Genomic DNA, 18,901 nt, shown 5'->3' on the forward strand with positions numbered 1-18,901 from the left:
TTTGCCACGCAAGAAAAATGTCTTGTGAAAGCGTAAATGCTCATGCGCTTAATATTCTGATTTTTAACTCAACACTAATTTGTACTTCTTTGCCTGCACTGTAAACAGAGGCTCTATACGTTTCTGCTTTTAACAAACTGTGGATATTGGGATGAAAGTACAAAAGCACGTTTGCTTGAACACCGGTACCACCGTCCAAATTATTGTTGAGCACACTCTGACGTTCTTTCTTCACAGTACAAACTACTGAATTGTATTTGGTGATCGTGGAGCTGCATTGACACTCTGGTCAAGTTCGACAGGATCTGCTGGGTAAACGATGCTACTCTGGTCAGAGAGTCGCGCTGCGGTGCCTTGAACACACAGGAGTATATCAATAATCATGTCATCGATTCAAATAATGAAAAACTGAAAACAAACCAAAAAAATACTAAAATGCAGATCTCCTGCCTTATACGATTGCTTTCTTTTCGTGTTTCACTTTATTTTTTTTAAAACATAAGTGCAATAGAATAAAGAAATGACTACGACTAAGATATTTAAATGTTCCATTAACTGCGGAATTTTAAAATTGCACTTACATTTGACTATTTAAACAAATGGGAATCGGTAATGATTGTAAAAGTAGGGAACTGTGATAAAAATATGTCCTGCAGCAATACAGTAGAACGATGCCGTTAAACTGTCCTCAGGCAGCTTCTTTTATTGGGAGCGTTTATTCTATTATGAGCTTACGACGTCCCCGCCACACATTTACTGCCATATATAAAGCACTTAATGATTCAGTTTGTTGAAAAACATTAATACATATTTTACGAAATTGATAACCTTGATCAAGTGAAATAAATTTCAACTGATTGTTCAAGAAACTAATGTTTATTAACTAATTTTCCACAGGTAGAATTATGCCACACACTGAACAAAACATAAGTATTAGGCGGAAAATCCTGACAACTTTGACACGAAGGAAAGGTTAAAAAGAGCAGATTGAGTCACATGATCTGTGATAATATATCCAATAATAATAAATGCAGAGCTTTAACAAAAGGTGGTAGACAATATTTACAACTGCTGTCACATATATACATACTGAGTTGATCTCTCAATGCTTCGACATGAACTGTTAAAAATACAACTTACAACTAAAGGTTGCTCATTATTTCCGCAATATCTTTCCATGTAGCTGCATAACTAACAGGATTTGTCATTATTTCCTGTGAATAACTGGCATAAAAATATATGGGTTTCTTTAAAAAAAAAAAAAAAAACGTGCAAAAGCAATATATAAAGTATAAGGTATATTGGGATGATTCAAAAAAAAATGAAGAAAAATAACTTTGCACACAGGTGAATTGCAAATATCTGCAAAAGATGGTAAATCAGGAGATCAATGAAGAAAACCACCAAATTAGCTCCAAGAAAGTATAGCCCACACTGGAGGCAGTCAGAAAAGCCCCGCCCATAAAGTGCTCCTGAAATGACGGACAAAACTTTGGAAGGTGCAATGACAAAATATTTTAACCTGACGGTTTTTGAATTCCAAGCAAAGAGGACTAGTTTATAAGCCCAAGAAAGCACTCCTAGTTTGCAAAACTTGGCCAAACAGGTCATTTCCACCTATTGAGATGGACACCCATAGCAGTAATATGAGGTCACATAGAATGGTTGGTTGCTTTGTCATCAAAACCCCTTGGCTTTGATCTTTGGAATGGTGAAAATCCCTCAGGAATCTGGAACATCACAAAATTCAATGAGTTCTTACGAAGTAAACTTCAAAATCACTGGAGAGTGCAACTTCATCTTCACAATTCTGACAATAAAACTGCAGCAAAAATTATGGGAGATGGCAAAAAATGTTTGTAGTGACTTCAAGATACAAATACCCTTTGGCTTTACATTGCATTATATGTGAATTTGGTTTTAATAACTTATAAATATTTCCAACAAAATAAACCATCTTGAAAGCTCTAAAATGATGAATGAGTAACAATATTTGTGGAAACCCATTCATATTTATTGTGATGTGCAATACAGGTATATTGTGTGTTCAATAGTGACAGGTTATTCTTTCGGACAGCAAAAGTTTACCTTAAATTGGCACAAAATTAAAGTAGAGTCATTAAAAAACACCTGAAAGAGGCATGACTCTAAAACATCCAAAAACCATTTTTGTGTAGAATTACACACTGTTCAAGGAACATTTTCATTCAAGTAGACTGGTGACAATATTATTGGTGGTGGTGGTGGTGGTGGGGGGGGGGGGGGGGGGGGGGGGGTGGTCTTGTTTTCTAAGTCCCATATAATGTGTTACGGTTTAAAATTTACATTTATTAATTGTTTATAAATGACAAGAACAAATAGTCAGTATGAATTTGTCCTACCTCTGCAGGTGTGTGCAAGTCTTCAAATGGCTCATCAAAGTCAGTGGGGCTTTTCCTCAGAGTCTGCTCAGCAGGAAGTGTGTTGTCATTGTAAGATGTCACAAACTTAAAGTCACTGGTTCTAGACCCTGTTGTCAGGTAGGCGTCATAATTGTAAGCGCTGCGTAAAGTTCCTGTGCCGTCAACATCAGCGTAATTAGGAGGGAGATAAGCGCCGGGGATGGTTACTGCTCCGTCAAACAACATTCTGGGCTTTCTCCTGCGACAGAACCTCACACCCAGGATGATGATGATGAAGGTCAGGAAGAAGGTGGACACAGACACCAGCGCGATGATCAGATAAGAGGTCAGTTTGGAATTCTTCTCATCATAAGAAATGTCCTTCAGCTCTGGCACCTCAGCCAAGTTATCAGAAATGAGTAAATACATGGAGCAGGTGGCAGAGAGAGAGGGCTGTCCGTTATCTTTCACTGCCACAATCAGGTTCTGTTTCATGCTGTCAGACTCAGAAATGTCCCGCTGCGTCCTGATCTCTCCACTGTGGACACCGATAGAGAAGAGTCCCGGATCGCTGGATTTGACTATGTGGTAGGACAGCCAGGCGTTCTGTCCAGAGTCGGCGTCCACAGCGATCACTTTGGACACCAGAGAGCCTCCGTGTGAAGCTTTGGGGACCAGCTCGGTCATGAAGGAGTTGCCCTCCGGGGCTGGATACAGTATTTGAGGAGAGTTGTCATTAACGTCTGATATGAACACACTGACGGTCACGTTACTGCTGAGAGGAGGAGAACCGTTGTCTCTGGCCATCACGTGCACTTTAAAGCTCCTCAGCTGTTCATAATCGAAGGACCTGACAGCGTGGATCAGCCCCGTGTCTCCATTAACAGACACATAAGAGGACACCGGAGCACCGTTCACCTCAGCGGCTAACAGAGAATAAATCACTGTTCCGTTTTGTCTCCAGTCGGGGTCTCCAGCACTAACGGAACACAAAGTGGACCCGGCTCTGTTATTTTCACTCACATATGCGCTGTAGGACTCTTCCTCAAACACAGGGGGGTTGTCGTTGATGTCTGCTACAGACAAGTGAAGCGTTTTAGAGGAGGACAGAGGTGGAGAGCCCTCGTCAGTGGCCCTGATTGTAATGTTGTAATCAGACACTAGTTCACGGTCCAGTTGTCCTGTGGTCACCAGAGAATAATAGTTTTTGATAGAAGGAACCAGCTTAAAAGGGACGTTTTGCTGAATGGAGCAGCGGACCTTTCCATTTTTCTCTGAGTCTCTGTCCTGAACATTGATGATGCCCACCTCTGAACCAGGGGGCACGTCCTCAGGTACTGGATTGGTCAGAGATTTCACTTTAATCTGAGGTGAATTATCATTTTTATCAGTAACATCAATTACAACTTTAGCATAAGATGTTAAACCTAACCCATCTTTAGCCTGGACTCTCATTTCAAATGAGTTATTTTCTTCAAAATCAACTGTACCAGACACTCTGATTTCTCCAGTTTTTGCATTAATAATAAAAATATTTGCATCATCCTCTGACGAGTGACCAAGATTATATATCACATCTCCATTCACTCCTTCATCTGCATCAGTGGCACTAACCTGCATCACTACAGTGTCTAGAGGAGAGTTTTCAGGCAGACTGGCTTTATAAACGGCCTGACTGAACACTGGGGCGTTATCATTAGCATCCAGCACAGTGACGTGTATGACTACAGTACCTGATCTCTGAGGAGAGCCTCCGTCTAAAGCTGTAAGCAGCAAATTCATTTCCTTTTGTTTCTCTCGATCAAGTCTGTTCTCTAACACCAGCTCAACCTTCTTGTTGTCTACAGAGAGAATAAAGTTGTCGTTCTTTTGAAGAATGTATCTCTGAACAGCATTTTGACCGATATCCGCGTCATTTGCCTCCTCGATAGAGAAGCGGGTGCCCTTCTCTGCCGACTCACTAATTTCCATTTCAATTGAATTTTCTCGAAATTTGGGGGAATTATCATTTACATCCTGGACATGCAGACTTACTCTGTGAAGCTCTAAAGGATTTTCTAAAACCAAATCCACCTTAACGACGCACGATGCTCTCTTTCCACAAAGGTTTTCTCTGTCGATTCTCTCCGATGTGATCAAATCCCCGGTGCTCAGATTAATCTCACAGTAAATCTTACGAGTGTCTTCAAAATCAACGCGGGCCTTCCGATTAGATAAAGCTCTGAGATCCAGTCCGAGGTCTTTGGCAACATTTCCAATAACTGAATCGCGTTTCATCTCCTCTTGAACAGAATAACTCAGGTCCCCATGAACGAGATCCAGCGTTGCAATAAAGACGGTGAAGAGGAGGATCGGACGAAGCCCCGTGAATCCTTTGTCCTCCATCATGACGAAAACAACTCTGTATCTATTTTAACGAACCTCGGTTTTCCAAACTGGTAGAACAAAACTGTCCCAAACCATCTGATAATCCAGAGCTTCGCAGTAAACGTTCGTTTTCACCGCTTCCCCGATGAAAGTGTCGCCGTTGTCCTGCAGCGGTGGGTGGAGTGGTGCGAGTCTGTCTGGGTCTATGGGTCAATAGCGACACCAAGAGCATATTTATAGCCTCACATTATGAATGCGTGTGTATTTTTTCCACATTTAACGACTGTCGTGTACCAATACTGTGAATGCACCCTGGCTTTGTACATAATGTATTATGTTCATCTTTGTTTTCAATCAATATAATAATAGACTCATTTTTGAGGACTGGAAGTCATAGGACAAGCATTCAATAACTATTAACGACATTATGAAAACCAAGAAAAATGTCTTGTGAAAGCGTGAATGCTCATGCACTTAATATTCTACTTTTTAAACTTAACGCATTTTTTTTTTCTTTAATTCCCTTTAAAGAAAAAGAGAGGCTCGGTAAGTCACTGCTTTTAGAAAACCTTGGGAAGTGGTGTAAAGGTAGAAAAGCAGGTTTACTAGAAGACCACTATTGAGCACACTCTTATTTTCCTCACTTACATGATAAATTACTAGATTTTATTTGGTGATGGTGGTGAGCTGCTTTGACGCGGGACACGTTCGACAGGTTTTGCTGAGTAAACGATGCTAATAGTCAGAGAGTCCAGCTGCGGTGCCTTGAACACACATGAGTATCTCAAACATCATGTGCTCGATTGAACCGGCTGTTCGGAATTAAAAAAAAAAAGCTGCTGTCCTGAATTACATCATGACTTTCCTTTTTTTGACTGTCTTGATTTTTATATTTGACTTAAAAAAAAACATACGCAGGTTAAATTCCAACAATCGTTACGACAAAAATATTTAAATGTTCTAATAACTGCCGAATTTTAAAAACGCACCCACATTATACTGTTTAAACAAATGACAATCGATAAACTTTGTAAAAGTGGGAAACTGTGATAAAAATATGCCCTGCAGCGATTCAGCTGAACGATGCCATTAAACTCATCACAGGCGTCTTTAATTTATTATTCCCGTCAAACGAGTACTGTTAACTATAAACCACTTCATGTTTCCATTCTCTCGCAAATCTTTTCAAAAATATATATTATGTGGAACTGACAACATTGTGAGTGTGCAGAGTGCACCGCAAACCTTGACAAAGTGAAAAGCGTTGACGGGGGACTTTCAATAAAGTAGCCTAACGTTTATTAACTCTTGCTGCACAGTAACGTTAGGCCACACTCTGGACAAATATAATTATTGAACTGGGGGGGTGACAATAAATTTGACACAAAGGAAAGGTTAAACAGAGGAGATTGAGACACGTGATCCGAGGTATAATGTGGTCTGACTGGTTCTGAGCGCATTGCACACAGCCTACAGCGATCCTCACTCCGCTTCCTGCTCGACATAGTGCTGAGCAAAGGACTTTCCCTTCAAGTACGCACGCATCACAGCTGCTCTGGAAAAGCTACATTCATAGACTGAAGATGCTCATTTTGATGAATCAATTAATGACATCTCATGCAATTTGTATTATTATTTTAATTAAACACATCTTTGATATAAAGAGGTTATTATTAATTATAGATGATTAGTAATTCTTAACATTAATGTTATTATTTATCATAATATAAGAATGCAGAGCTTTAACAGAATGCAGTGCACCATAATGGAGACTGCTGTGACACATATACTGATTTATCTGTCAATGCAACTACATTAACTCTTAAAAATATAAATTATGAGTGAATATTGCTTTTAAACTTCTGGAAAACCTTTTCATATCTGTATGACTTTTGATCATCATTTCCTTTTTCTCACCTTTTATTATTTATCCACAAATTTTGGCACTGAATTGAAGGATGCATTTTTCAACAATAACAGTGTTGTCGGTATATAAAAATTAAGGAATATGGAGATGATGGAGACCAGTAAAGGAAACCACCAAAGTACCACTCATAAAGTGTAGCCCATGCTGGAGGCAGGTCAATACCCCCAAGAGACATTTCTCAACCAATAGCGTAGGCCCCGCCCATTAATGGCAACAAAATTTGTCAGTAAAAATTGTGAAGTTGCCATGACGAAAGATTTTCAACTCAAAGTTTTTGACTTGCAAGCAACAAGGACTATTTAAAAGCAAAAAAAAAAAAAACCTCTGTCAAGCAGGTAATTTCCCCACATATTGTGTCATAGGATCATCAAGCAGTAGTAACACAAGGTTACACAACATAGGTTGCTTTATGATCAAAACCCTTGACTTCGATCTTTGGAATGATGAAATACCCCTGGAATCTGGAACATGATTAAATCTAATGAGCTCAACAATGGTCCCTTGAAATCCAAATCTGTTCATAACTTTGAATTGTTGTTTTATTTTAACAGATGGACAGACAGACAACACATAACTTTCTTGGCAGAGATAATAGTGAAGTTAGATGACATTCAACAAATGAGACAGAGAGATTATAGAAAACCTGCTGTCAAACTAATGTCACATCTCCATTAAGATGCAGAAACATGTGGGAGAGCCCACAGTTGACTGGAAAAGAGTTCTTGAGATCAGCGAGACAAAAACTCAGCCTATGGGAACAACTTCAACAATCATCCATCCCAACCAGAATCATACAGAAACAATAATGTCATCACCCTTAATGACAGTAGACGTCAAATGAAAACAACTATATCTAGATCCTGCAGGACAATGTGATTCAGTCTGCAAATCTGGATCTTTATTCCTTGTTTTCCAGCACAGCAAAGCCAAAGCACTTCAGAGTATAAAATATTGTTTGAAGACAAATGGATGGTCTATTGACAATTCCAAGACCAGTAATCACTGCACATGAATATTCTTTAGAGTGCAAGATGGTCCTCAATTTACCCCCAAAGCACAAGAAACAGGAAATTTATCAATTAAATTCTTAATAAACACTGCAGCAAAGAATTATGGGTGATGGCAACAAAAATGTTCTCACTTAAAGTTATGAAACCTGTCACATTGTTTTTAAATTACATGATATGTGAGTTAAGTTTCAATATTGTATAAATATTTCCTACTAAACAAACTATCTCCATAGCTTTAAACATGGTGAATGTAAAACATTTGTGAACTATCAAATATTTATTGTGATTTGCAATATAGGTATATTGTGTGTGCATTGGTGATCAGTTACTGTCTGACAGCAAAAGTTTAACTCAAATAAGTTCAAAGTAGATTGACCAAAAAAAATCCTGAAACCTAAGAAGAGACATGAGACTAAAACATCGAAAAAAGCCTTTTAAAACAAAAACACTGTTCAAGGAACAATTTCATTCATGTAGATTGAATACTTTATTGGAAGAGGGGACTCATGAATTCTAAATCCTAAATAATCTCCATTAACCAGAACTGAGTTTAAAATTTACATTAACGGACTGTTGTTTATAAGTCACAAGAAGAAATAGTCAGTATGAATTTGTCCTACCTCTGCAGGTGTGTGAAAGTCTTCAAATGGCTCATCAAAGTCAGTGGAGCTTTTCCTCAGAGTCTGCTCAGCAGGAAGTGTGTTGTCATTGTAAGATGTCACAAACTTAAAGTCACTGGTTCTAGACCCTGTTGTCAGGTAGGCGTCATAATTGTAAGCGCTGCGTAAAGTTCCTGTGCCGTCAACATCAGCGTAATTAGGAGGGAGATAAGCGCCGGGGATGGTTACTGCTCCGTCAAACAACATTCTGGGCTTTCTCCTGCGACAGAACCTCACACCCAGGATGATGATGATGAAGGTCAGGAAGAAGGTGGACACAGACACCAGCGCGATGATCAGATAGGAGGTCAGTTTGGAATTCTTCTCATCATAAGAAATGTCCTTCAGCTCTGGCACCTCAGCCAAGTTATCAGAAATGAGTAAATACATGGAGCAGGTGGCAGAGAGAGAGGGCTGTCCGTTATCTTTCACTGCCACAATCAGGTTCTGTTTCATGCTGTCAGACTCAGAAATGTCCCGCTGCGTCCTGATCTCTCCACTGTGGACACCGATAGAGAAGAGTCCCGGATCGCTGGATTTGACTATATGGTAGGACAGCCAGGCGTTCTGTCCAGAGTCGGCGTCCACAGCGATCACTTTGGACACCAGAGAGCCTCCGTGTGCAGCTTTGGGGACCAGCTCGGTCATGAAGGAGTTGCCCTCCGGGGCTGGATACAGTATTTGAGGAGAGTTGTCATTAACGTCTGATATGAACACACTGACGGTCACGTTACTGCTGAGAGGAGGAGAACCGTTGTCTCTGGCCATCACGTGCACTTTAAAGCTCCTCAGCTGTTCATAATCAAAGGACCTGACAGCGTGGATCAGCCCCGTGTCTCCATTAACAGACACATAAGAGGACACCGGAGCACCGTTCACCTCAGCGGCTAACAGAGAATAAATCACGGTACCGTTTTGTCTCCAGTCGGGGTCTCCAGCACTAACGGAACACAAAGTGGACCCGGCTCTGTTATTTTCACTCACATATGCGCTGTAGGACTCTTCCTCAAACACAGGGGGGTTGTCGTTGATGTCTGCTACAGACAAGTGAAGCGTTTTAGAGGAGGACAGAGGTGGAGAGCCCTCGTCAGTGGCACTGATTGTAATGTTGTAATCAGACACTAGTTCACGGTCCAGTTGTCCTGTGGTCACCAGAGAATAATAGTTTTTAATAGAAGGAACCAGCTTAAAAGGGACGTTTTGCTGAATGGAGCAACGAACTTGTCCATTTTTGAGTGAATCTCCATCTTGCACATTAATGATGCCCACTTCTGAACCAGGTGAGATATTTTCTGGGATAGGACTGATCAGTGATTTTACATAAACCTGGGGGGCATTATCATTTTTATCAATCACGTCTATTATAATATTGGCATAAGATGTTAGACCTAACCCGTCTTTAGCCTTGACTCTCATTTCAAAAGATCTTTTTTCTTCAAAGTCAATTAAACCAGACACTCGGATTTCTCCAGTTTTAGGGTCAATTGAGAATATATTCATATCGTCATCAGAAACGTGGCTGAATTGATAAGTCACTTCTCCATTCACTCCTTCATCTGCATCAGTGGCACTAACCTGCATCACTACAGTGTCTAGAGGAGAGTTTTCAGGCAGACTGGCTTTATAAACGGCCTGACTGAACACTGGGGCGTTATCATTAGCATCCAGCACAGTGACGTGTATGACTACAGTACCTGATCTCTGAGGAGAGCCTCCATCTAAAGCTGTGAGCAGCAAATTCATTTCCTTTTGTTTCTCTCGATCAAGTCTGTTCTCTAACACCAGTTCAACCTTCTTGTTGTCTACAGAGAGAATAAAGTTGTCGTTCTTTTGAAGAATGTATCTCTGAACAGCATTTTGACCGATATCTGCGTCATTTGCCTCCTCGATAGAGAAGCGGGTGTCCTTCTCTGCCGACTCACGAATTTCCATTTCAAATATTTTTTCATTAAATTGCGGAGAGTTATCATTTACGTCCTGAATATGTAGACTTACTCTGTGAAGCTCTAAAGGATTTTCTAAAACCAAATCCACCTTAACGACGCACGATGCTCTCTTTCCACAAAGGTTTTCTCTGTCGATTCTCTCCGATGTGATCAAATCTCCGGTGCTCAGATTAATCTCACAGTAACGCTTACGAGTTCCACCGAAATCAACGCGGGCCTTCCGATTAGATAAAGCTCTGAGATCCAGTCCGAGGTCTTTGGCAACATTTCCAATAACTGAATCGCGTTTCATCTCCTCTTGAACAGAATAACTCAGGTCTCCATGAACGAGATCCAGCGTTGCAATCAAGACGGTGAAGAGGAGGATCGGACGAAGCCCCGTGAATCCTTTGTTTTTCATTTCGAGGGAAAGGTCAAATATATCCCATCGGAATTTTAATTTCCTCATCAAAAGCATATACGATCTCCAAATACGCGTTAATCCGGTATTTTACAGTCGTGTTTCGGCAGAATTATGATCGGAATATAGATGGTGCGTCTGGAAACACCATTCTAATATCTGTGCAGTAACAGTGGGTGGAGTGAGGCGACCTCATATTCCATAAGTCAACAGCGACACCGTGAGTTATTCTCTCTCCTTAACAACGAGATTAAAAAACATTTTGAAATAACAACGTGAAGAAAAATACCATCAGATCAGAGAATATAACTTACGTTATTTTTGGAGTAACGCAAATGCCCCTAAGTTCCCTGAACGCCTCCCAGGCGGAGCGTTGCTGCAGCGTATCAGAGCAGTTCCTCGTCTCTTCCCAGCATGACAGTTCAAGAGTGAACAGGTGTTTCATCGCTGACGCAGTGGAGGAAATAACCGTTTTTATGCGACTCTCACGAGCTAAACCTGTGCTTGACAGTCTGGAATGGAGCTAGCATGTCACCAGAAGAGTAGTTTAACTGTGGAGGCAATTTCTGGGAGGAACACCAGCACACGTTCGTTCTGAATGGGGTTTCTTCTTTGTTTGAGGGACCATTATGTTTGTGCCTTCCGAGAAACTGCTTCATTGTGGTCCAGGTCATCGTAGCTGCTTGGGTCTCTTATTTGATGTGTCAGGATGTCAGCATGTGGATTTTTGTCATTCCAGAAGGGCAGAACCAAAGCAAAGGAAACCAACTGAGAACAACCTATCCATTTTGATACCATCTTTGATACTTTTTTTCTCCCTGGGACTCGGGTTCAAAATGATTTAATAACTGATTGCAACTATGATCATACAGAACTGAAGACTGACAATGAAGGAACATTTGAAGAAAAGGGGTTCAAACCAGTATGACCAATAATTTTAAGTAAATTCTAGGGAGAATAACTGTGGAAGAGTGAAATTGTATATTTTTTTCCTCTCTGACTCAAGAGAAAGAAAAGTTCCTAATTTGGGGTAGTAAAATATTTTTGTGATACATCTTTTTTGGTTGGTAATTATTTTTGTGCTATATTTGAGTTTGCTACTACTACAGATATTACTATGGTTGTAGATAATGGGGCATGAGTAATGGAACTAAACAAGATATTGATATAAATACATTTTTTTGTTTCATTGGTCTGTGGTCTTGTGTGTGGGTTTGAGGTTTTATTTACTCTATTACAACATCTACTTCCAGTAATCTCCTTACCAAAACTAATAAATTGACCTTGAATCTCAGTAAAACTAAACTCATTTAGATGTTAAGATCCTTGATCTATACTGTAGATATTTTACCCAGGGTAAGCAGCATAGAGCTCTCATGAAGGTCACGCTGCCTCTCCTCTTCTATTTTTCTGTTGAATATTTGCAAAAAAATTGTGTTGTCATTTTACTCTGCCTGCGTCATCACGTCTGAAATGTTAAGATCACTTCTTCATAACAGGCTCACTCACCCAGATAAGGAGGTGTAGTGTTTCATCAACCCTGTACAGCCCATTGACATGAGATATTCACTGCTTCAGTCAAGAAACAAATAAAACAAGTCCACATATATTTTTGATGCTACTTATAATATCACAGAAAAGTGTCTGTATGGACTCCATATAATAAGAAGCAATATGATGGAAGAGTTTATACCAAAGGTCTGTAAAAAATAAATCTGAATTAAATGTTAATCTCAAGACATCACCATTGATGAGAATGGAATGAATAAGGGTTGTTTTCAGTAGTATATGAATATTTAAGATCAACAAATATACAGTAAGTTCTCTTCACACACCAAACACCAATCAGCACTGTTGCATATGTATGACAATGAAAATGAATTAATGTAAAATGATAGAGGCAACACAAAATAGTGAAAAACAACTGAATTGCCATTTAAAAATATATATATACACTTGAAAAGTATGTTATAGAATATCTACATTTGCCTGTTTGATAACATCAGTTCGATGGTGGCGAAAATGCTTCTGAGAAAATGCAAGAGCAAACTGCCAAGAACATCAAGCAGCATTGGTATGTAAAAAAATAGAATTCTTAGTATGATTATTAACATGTTTTTAAGACGTTTGGCCAATAACTATACTTAACATTTTCCCCATTTTTAACTGGAACACAAGAAAGGCAAGATAAAACATCCTCTGGTGTGATGGAAAATACTGAAGAGTCAAACTTGGATCAAACTTTTGGAGAAAATTTTGATGTAGTTCTCAAATAAATAAGTTTTCCATTTTATGTAATTAACAACAATTTAACCAAGCATTTCAAAATCATCAAGATGTAATTGCAAATTACTCAATGAACAAAAGCTATTCTGTCATCACATCAACACACAGTGAATATGTCTTACCTCCAAAGAAGAGTCCACATCTCCAAACACATCAGCAAAGTCAGTGGGGCTTTTCCTCAGAGTCTGCTCAGCAGGAAGTGTGTTGTCATTGTAAGATGTCACAAACTTAAAGTCACTGGTTCTAGACCCTGTTGTCAGGTAGGCGTCATAATTGTAAGCGCTGCGTAAAGTTCCTGTGCCGTCAACATCGGCGTAATTAGGAGGGAGATAAGCGCCGGGGATGGTTACTGCTCCGTCAAACAACATTCTGGGCTTTCTCCTGCGACAGAACCTCACACCCAGGATGATGATGATGAAGGTCAGGAAGAAGGTGGACACAGACACCAGCGCGATGATCAGATAGGAGGTCAGTTTGGAATTCTTCTCATCATAAGAAATGTCCTTCAGCTCTGGCACCTCAGCCAAGTTATCAGAAATGAGTAAATACATGGAGCAGGTGGCAGAGAGAGAGGGCTGTCCATTATCTTTCACTGCCACAATCAGGTTCTGTTTCATGCTGTCAGACTCAGAAATGTCCCGCTGCGTCCTGATCTCTCCACTGTGGACACCGATAGAGAAGAGTCCCGGATCGCTGGATTTGACTATGTGGTAGGACAGCCAGGCGTTCTGTCCAGAGTCGGCGTCCACAGCGATCACTTTGGACACCAGAGAGCCTCCGTGTGCAGCTTTGGGGACCAGCTCGGTCATGAAGGAGTTGCCCTCCGGGGCTGGATACAGTATTTGAGGAGAGTTGTCATTAACGTCTGATATGAACACACTGACGGTCACGTTACTGCTGAGAGGAGGAGAACCGTTGTCTCTGGCCATCACGTGCACTTTAAAACTCCTCAGCTGTTCATAATCAAAGGACCTGACAGCGTGGATCAGTCCCGTGTCTCCATTAACAGACACATAAGAGGACACCGGAGCACCGTTCACCTCAGCGGCTAACAGAGAATAAATCACTGTTCCGTTTTGTCTCCAGTCGGGGTCTCCAGCACTAACGGAACACAAAGTGGACCCGGCTCTGTTATTTTCACTCACATATGCGCTGTAGGACTCTTCCTCAAACACAGGGGGGTTGTCGTTGATGTCTGCTACAGACAAGTGAAGCGTTTTAGAGGAGGACAGAGGTGGAGAGCCCTCGTCAGTGGCACTGATTGTAATGTTGTAATCAGACACTAGTTCTCGGTCCAGTTGTCCTGTGGTCACCAGAGAATAATAGTTTTTAATAGAAGGAACCAGCTTAAAAGGGACGTTTTGCTGAATGGAGCAGCGGACCTGTCTGTTCTTCTCCGAGTCTCTGTCCTGAACGTTGATGATGCCCACCTCTGAACCAGGGGACACGTCCTCAGGTACTGGATTGGTCAGAGATTTCAGTTGAATAACTGGAGCATTATCATTTTTATCAATAACCTCTATTAAAAGTTTTGCATAAGATGTTAGTCCCAAGCCATCTTTAGCTTCAACCCTCATTTCAAAAGACCTCCGTTCTTCATAGTCAATCAAACCAGTTACTCTGATTTCCCCGCTTTGAGGATCAACAGAGAATACATTTACATCTTCATCAGACAAGTGGCCAAAGTCATACTTCACATCTCCATTCACTCCCTCATCTGCATCAGTGGCACTAACCTGCATCACTACAGTGTCTAGAGGAGAGTTTTCAGGCAGACTGGCTTTATAAACGGCCTGACTGAACACTGGGGCGTTATCATTAGCATCCAGCACAGTGACGTGTATGACTACAGTACCTGATCTCTGAGGAGAGCCTCCATCTAAAGCTGTAAGCAGCAAATTCATTTCCTTTTGTTTCTCTCGATCAAGTCTGTTCTCTAACACCAGTTCAACCTTCTTGTTGTCTACAGAGAGAATAAAGTTGTCGTTCTTTTGAAGAATGTATCTCTGAACAGCATTTTGACCGATATCTGCGTCATTTGCCTCCTCGATAGAGAAGCGCCCCCCTTTGTCTGCCGACTCACGAATTTCCATTTCAATTAAATTCTTTTTGAATTTTGGCGAATTATCATTTACATCCTGAATATGTAGACTTACTCTGTGAAGCTCTAAAGGATTTTCTAAAACCAAATCCACCTTAACGACGCACGATGCTCTCTTTCCACAAAGGTTTTCTCTGTCGATTCTCTCCGATGTGATCAAATCTCCGGTGCTCGGATTAATCTCACAATAACGCTTACGAGTGTCTTCAAAATCAACGCGGGCCTTCCGATTAGATAAAGCTCTGAGATCCAGTCCGAGGTCTTTGGCAACATTTCCAATAACTGAATCGCGTTTCATCTCCTCTTGAACAGAATAACTCAGGTCTCCATGAACGAGATCCAGCGTTGCAATAAAGACGGTGAAGAGGAGGATCGGACGAAGCCCCGTGAATCCTTTGTCCTCCATCATGAAAATGATACGCGTCCACGGTTGGTACAAAACAACAATAAAATTCAAAGCAGTCAAAATGTCCTGTACTTGAGAAAGCGAAATACAATGAAAAGTAATCTTGACATGAGCCGTTCTTCCGTTGGAATGGAGTAATAGTGGGTGGAGAGGCGTGCCGTAATGTTGTATTGGCCTGCAGTGGCACCATGAGTCGGTTATCAACCTCTGCACCTGCATTAATTTATTTTCATAAAGGACGTTTACACCTTTACATTTTGCATGTGGAAAATAAAGTAAAAAGTAAATGTATATCTCAGAGGAATACCTGGAGTGCTGAGTAATAAAATTAATTAATTGCAAAGATAAAGCAAATAAAAACTCAGTCGGGTCACTTTAGACCCATGTTGTGCATTAAAGGGTTATTCTTCTTCTTCATACTGTTTGAAATTTGTCATTGAAACTCAACCAAAATATGAAGCTAAATACTTAAACATTACAAAAATCCATCTCCTCACAAAAGTATTAATACTATCCTATATAATCCAAAAAATAATTGCCCCATATTGAAGTCAGTATGAGTATAAACGTATAAAAGTCACAAATAAACAACCCAAAATCTCGTTTTCAGTTTGTCACCTTATTCTCATAAAAATGTATATTTGCAAAGCAATTCGTAAAAAATACAAACAAAAAACCAACACTGTGAGGGTTGAACAGTAGGTATAGCCAAGCCATTGACATGAGTACAATAAAGTGAATTTTAAATAAAGTTAATTAAATACATTTTAAATAAAGTAAATTTTAATCACACTGGATTAAATAAGTATACGTTTTTTGGTCAATTTAACAAGATAAAGAATAAAATATATGAGTGCTATGTAAAAAGATGAGTGAAAAAGATACATTTTGTGTGTTCCTCCGACTTTCTGTGCGCTCAGGCTCGTCTTGCTTTTCCTGCCTGCCCTCGTCAGCACTTCGCCCGCAAGATTTGCATGGTGAACTTTTCTTTTTAAATAAACTTTCGTTTGAAAAGATCCTCCTAGTTGTGGTCTGTATTGGAAGTTCAGTGTCCTGTCTGCCATACGCCGCAACACTCTTTTATTAATTGGTTCATGAATATTAAAACAACAACAACTAGGTTTATATCGTAATGAAATGTGCAACTTGTAGTGCACTTATTATTATAATTAAAAATAAATAAATAAAGTTTGCAAGCAGTCAAAGTGCGCATCTTTTTCCAAACCGTAACGCCATTATGGTTGTCAATTCAAAATCACTCATGCGTAAATCATCGAACTCTAGGACTTGAGGAGTGTGTACACACAAGCACAATGCGAATCTTTCATCAAAACACGGGCTTAACATTTTAAAACACATGCTAATGTTAGCGTTCGTTACTTACTCTGTTGTGTGGTTCACGGTGTTGATTTCTTTGGCCAAGTTGACTGAAGCTCGACAGTGATTTAAATCCCAGACTAAAAACTGTGGTAACTGAAAGGACATCTATGGGAGAGGGAACTTTAAATTTACTTCCGCTACCGGCAACCGGAAATTCAGTGTATCCCCAACAGAAAAAAACAAAAACAAAACAAAAAAAATGTATTTATTCGCTATCTAAATACATAACCAGCAAATATTACATGGTCTTTTGATTGATTGAAAGGCGTTGCCAAGAGCGTAAAAGTTGGTAAGTCAGTCTCCAATATTCAGGTTCCCTTTATTAGACAAGAAAAATCATTTGGTAAACAAAACCAAGAATTCTTCTGGTGGCATACTTTGATTTTAAAGTCTTATATAATAGGAAGTAAATTTATATTCTAAGCCAAACGTTTAATTTGGGTAATTGTCAAACAGCTTTATCCCTTTCAGGGTCAAACTGAGCATGCAACAGACTGAGCAACCACTGGCCCCACTTTGGGTGTAATTTTCTAAAATAAATTATTTTATATATTAGATACAGTACACTGTGTATTACGGTTTGTCACTATGATATTATAACTTCTTTTGTGTTGTTTTTTTTTACATTTTGAACATGTAAACTTCGCACTTAAAGGACTGGGGCTTTTTCAGTCTTCCAATCTTGTATATTCTTCCTCTTATGGAAATAAAGTAATAACTCCAGCCTGGAAGACTATAGTGTTGGTATTAGTCAGACAAATCATGGTAAAACTGAACTAATTTGAAAGGCCCCTGCACAGAATTTAACGTTTGTGTTCATCGTTCCTGATGTATTAATATATTTTCAACAGGAGATGGCGCCTTTTGCTCAGCAGCCCACTCCTGCATGGGCGACAAAAACTACACACCCAGTGTTCGGCTCGTCTTGTCTTGTCAGCAAATCCAGGAAACGTCAAAATGTGAAGTTTCCTTAGAAGTTGACTGACAGCAACACTGCACCTCGGTGAGTCTGTTACCCTACAACGATAGATAGATAGATAGATAGATAGATAGATAGATAGATAGATAGATAGATGGATGGATGGATGGAGGAAGGCTGGGCGGGCAGGCAGGCAGGCAGACAGGAGGGAGAATTTCACTTAGTCACTGCTGCTGTCAACATCCTTTTGATCTGCTTCCTGCTGTTACAGATTTTAAATAATTTACACTTTTCTTTTTCTGTGTCATTGATAAATCCACAAATTCAGAGCTGTGCAGACTGCAGAGAGCCCTCTAATCTCTTTCTTTAGCACAAAAAGAAAATAATGTATCATTCTCATAGGGATATGTTTTCTAGAATGTATGTATGTATGTATGTATGTATGTATGTATGTATGTATGTATGTATGTATGTATGTATGGACAGAATGACAAACCCATCCTGTAGACCCCAGCATCCCACCATTAAACCCTACGTATTTAAGGTTGTTGTCACAGATACTGTTCCTAAAATAGCCGTCACCATAGGAGCTATTTTGTTGGTCGGAAAATGGTCAAAGACGAGACACATTTTTTATTAAAGCATTTTTAAATGTGAACTCCTGCTCCATGTCATTGTCACGTTTTGGGCAGTCTGGCTTCACTAGGTACAAAACACTCCTTATCCCACAGTAACTAGATAATAAGACACAGATTTATATGATTGCTATTTTTACAAATCAAAAAATGCTTATAATTGGGAGTAAATATTGATAATCAATGCTGCATTATATCCAGATGAACATGATTGATCACTTTACCTCTCTCGAAATATAATCTCCCCATCTGGGACACAATAAAGTCACACTGCAGTCTGTGAAATGATGTTGCTATTGGAAACGCCTTTTCACAGGGGACTGTTCCGGCCATCTGTGACCACAGTTTCCAACGCAGAATAAACGAACAGAACAGTCTGCCAGTATTCCTGCAGCTCACCCCTGACATTACAGGAACAATGGAAGAAAAAACGCTCAGTTATTCCACATTTGCTCAACTTAAAGACAGAGGCCATAATATTTTA

At 39.9% G+C, this 18,901-nt stretch overlaps 2 protein-coding genes across 3 annotated transcripts in view; both read right to left on the reverse strand.

The window, feature by feature from the left end:
* The window catches only part of LOC105418239 (protocadherin beta-16-like), an 87,954-nt gene extending 77,077 nt beyond the window's left edge, over positions 1-10,877 (reverse strand). Inside the window, exons 1-2 of one of the 2 annotated variants that reach the window (XM_029847733.1) lie at positions 8,306-10,877; positions 4,740-4,951 (exon numbers count right to left, since the gene is read on the reverse strand). In XM_029847733.1, the coding sequence (XP_029703593.1) occupies positions 4,880-4,951; positions 8,306-10,747 (2,514 nt within the window). In that variant the 5' untranslated portion in view covers positions 10,748-10,877 and the 3' untranslated portion in view covers positions 4,740-4,879. Of the gene's footprint in view, positions 1-4,739; positions 4,952-8,305 lie in introns of those variants that run through there. The other variant, XM_029847734.1, reaches the window with a different exon arrangement.
* On the reverse strand, positions 130-15,616 carry LOC101076821 (putative protocadherin beta-18). The gene is made up of 3 exons (XM_029847738.1): positions 13,129-15,616; positions 2,382-2,411; positions 130-1,730 (listed from the first exon to the last, which is right to left on the reverse strand). The coding sequence occupies exons 1-3, from the start codon at positions 15,484-15,486 to the stop codon at positions 1,653-1,655; spliced, it is 2,466 nt and encodes an 821-aa protein (XP_029703598.1). The 5' UTR covers positions 15,487-15,616; the 3' UTR covers positions 130-1,652.
* Between the last annotated feature and the right edge of the window lie 3,285 nt (positions 15,617-18,901).

Source organism: Takifugu rubripes, chromosome 14 (assembly GCF_901000725.2).
Source record: "Takifugu rubripes chromosome 14, fTakRub1.2, whole genome shotgun sequence".
In the NCBI taxonomy this organism is placed as follows: domain Eukaryota; kingdom Metazoa; phylum Chordata; class Actinopteri; order Tetraodontiformes; family Tetraodontidae; genus Takifugu; species Takifugu rubripes.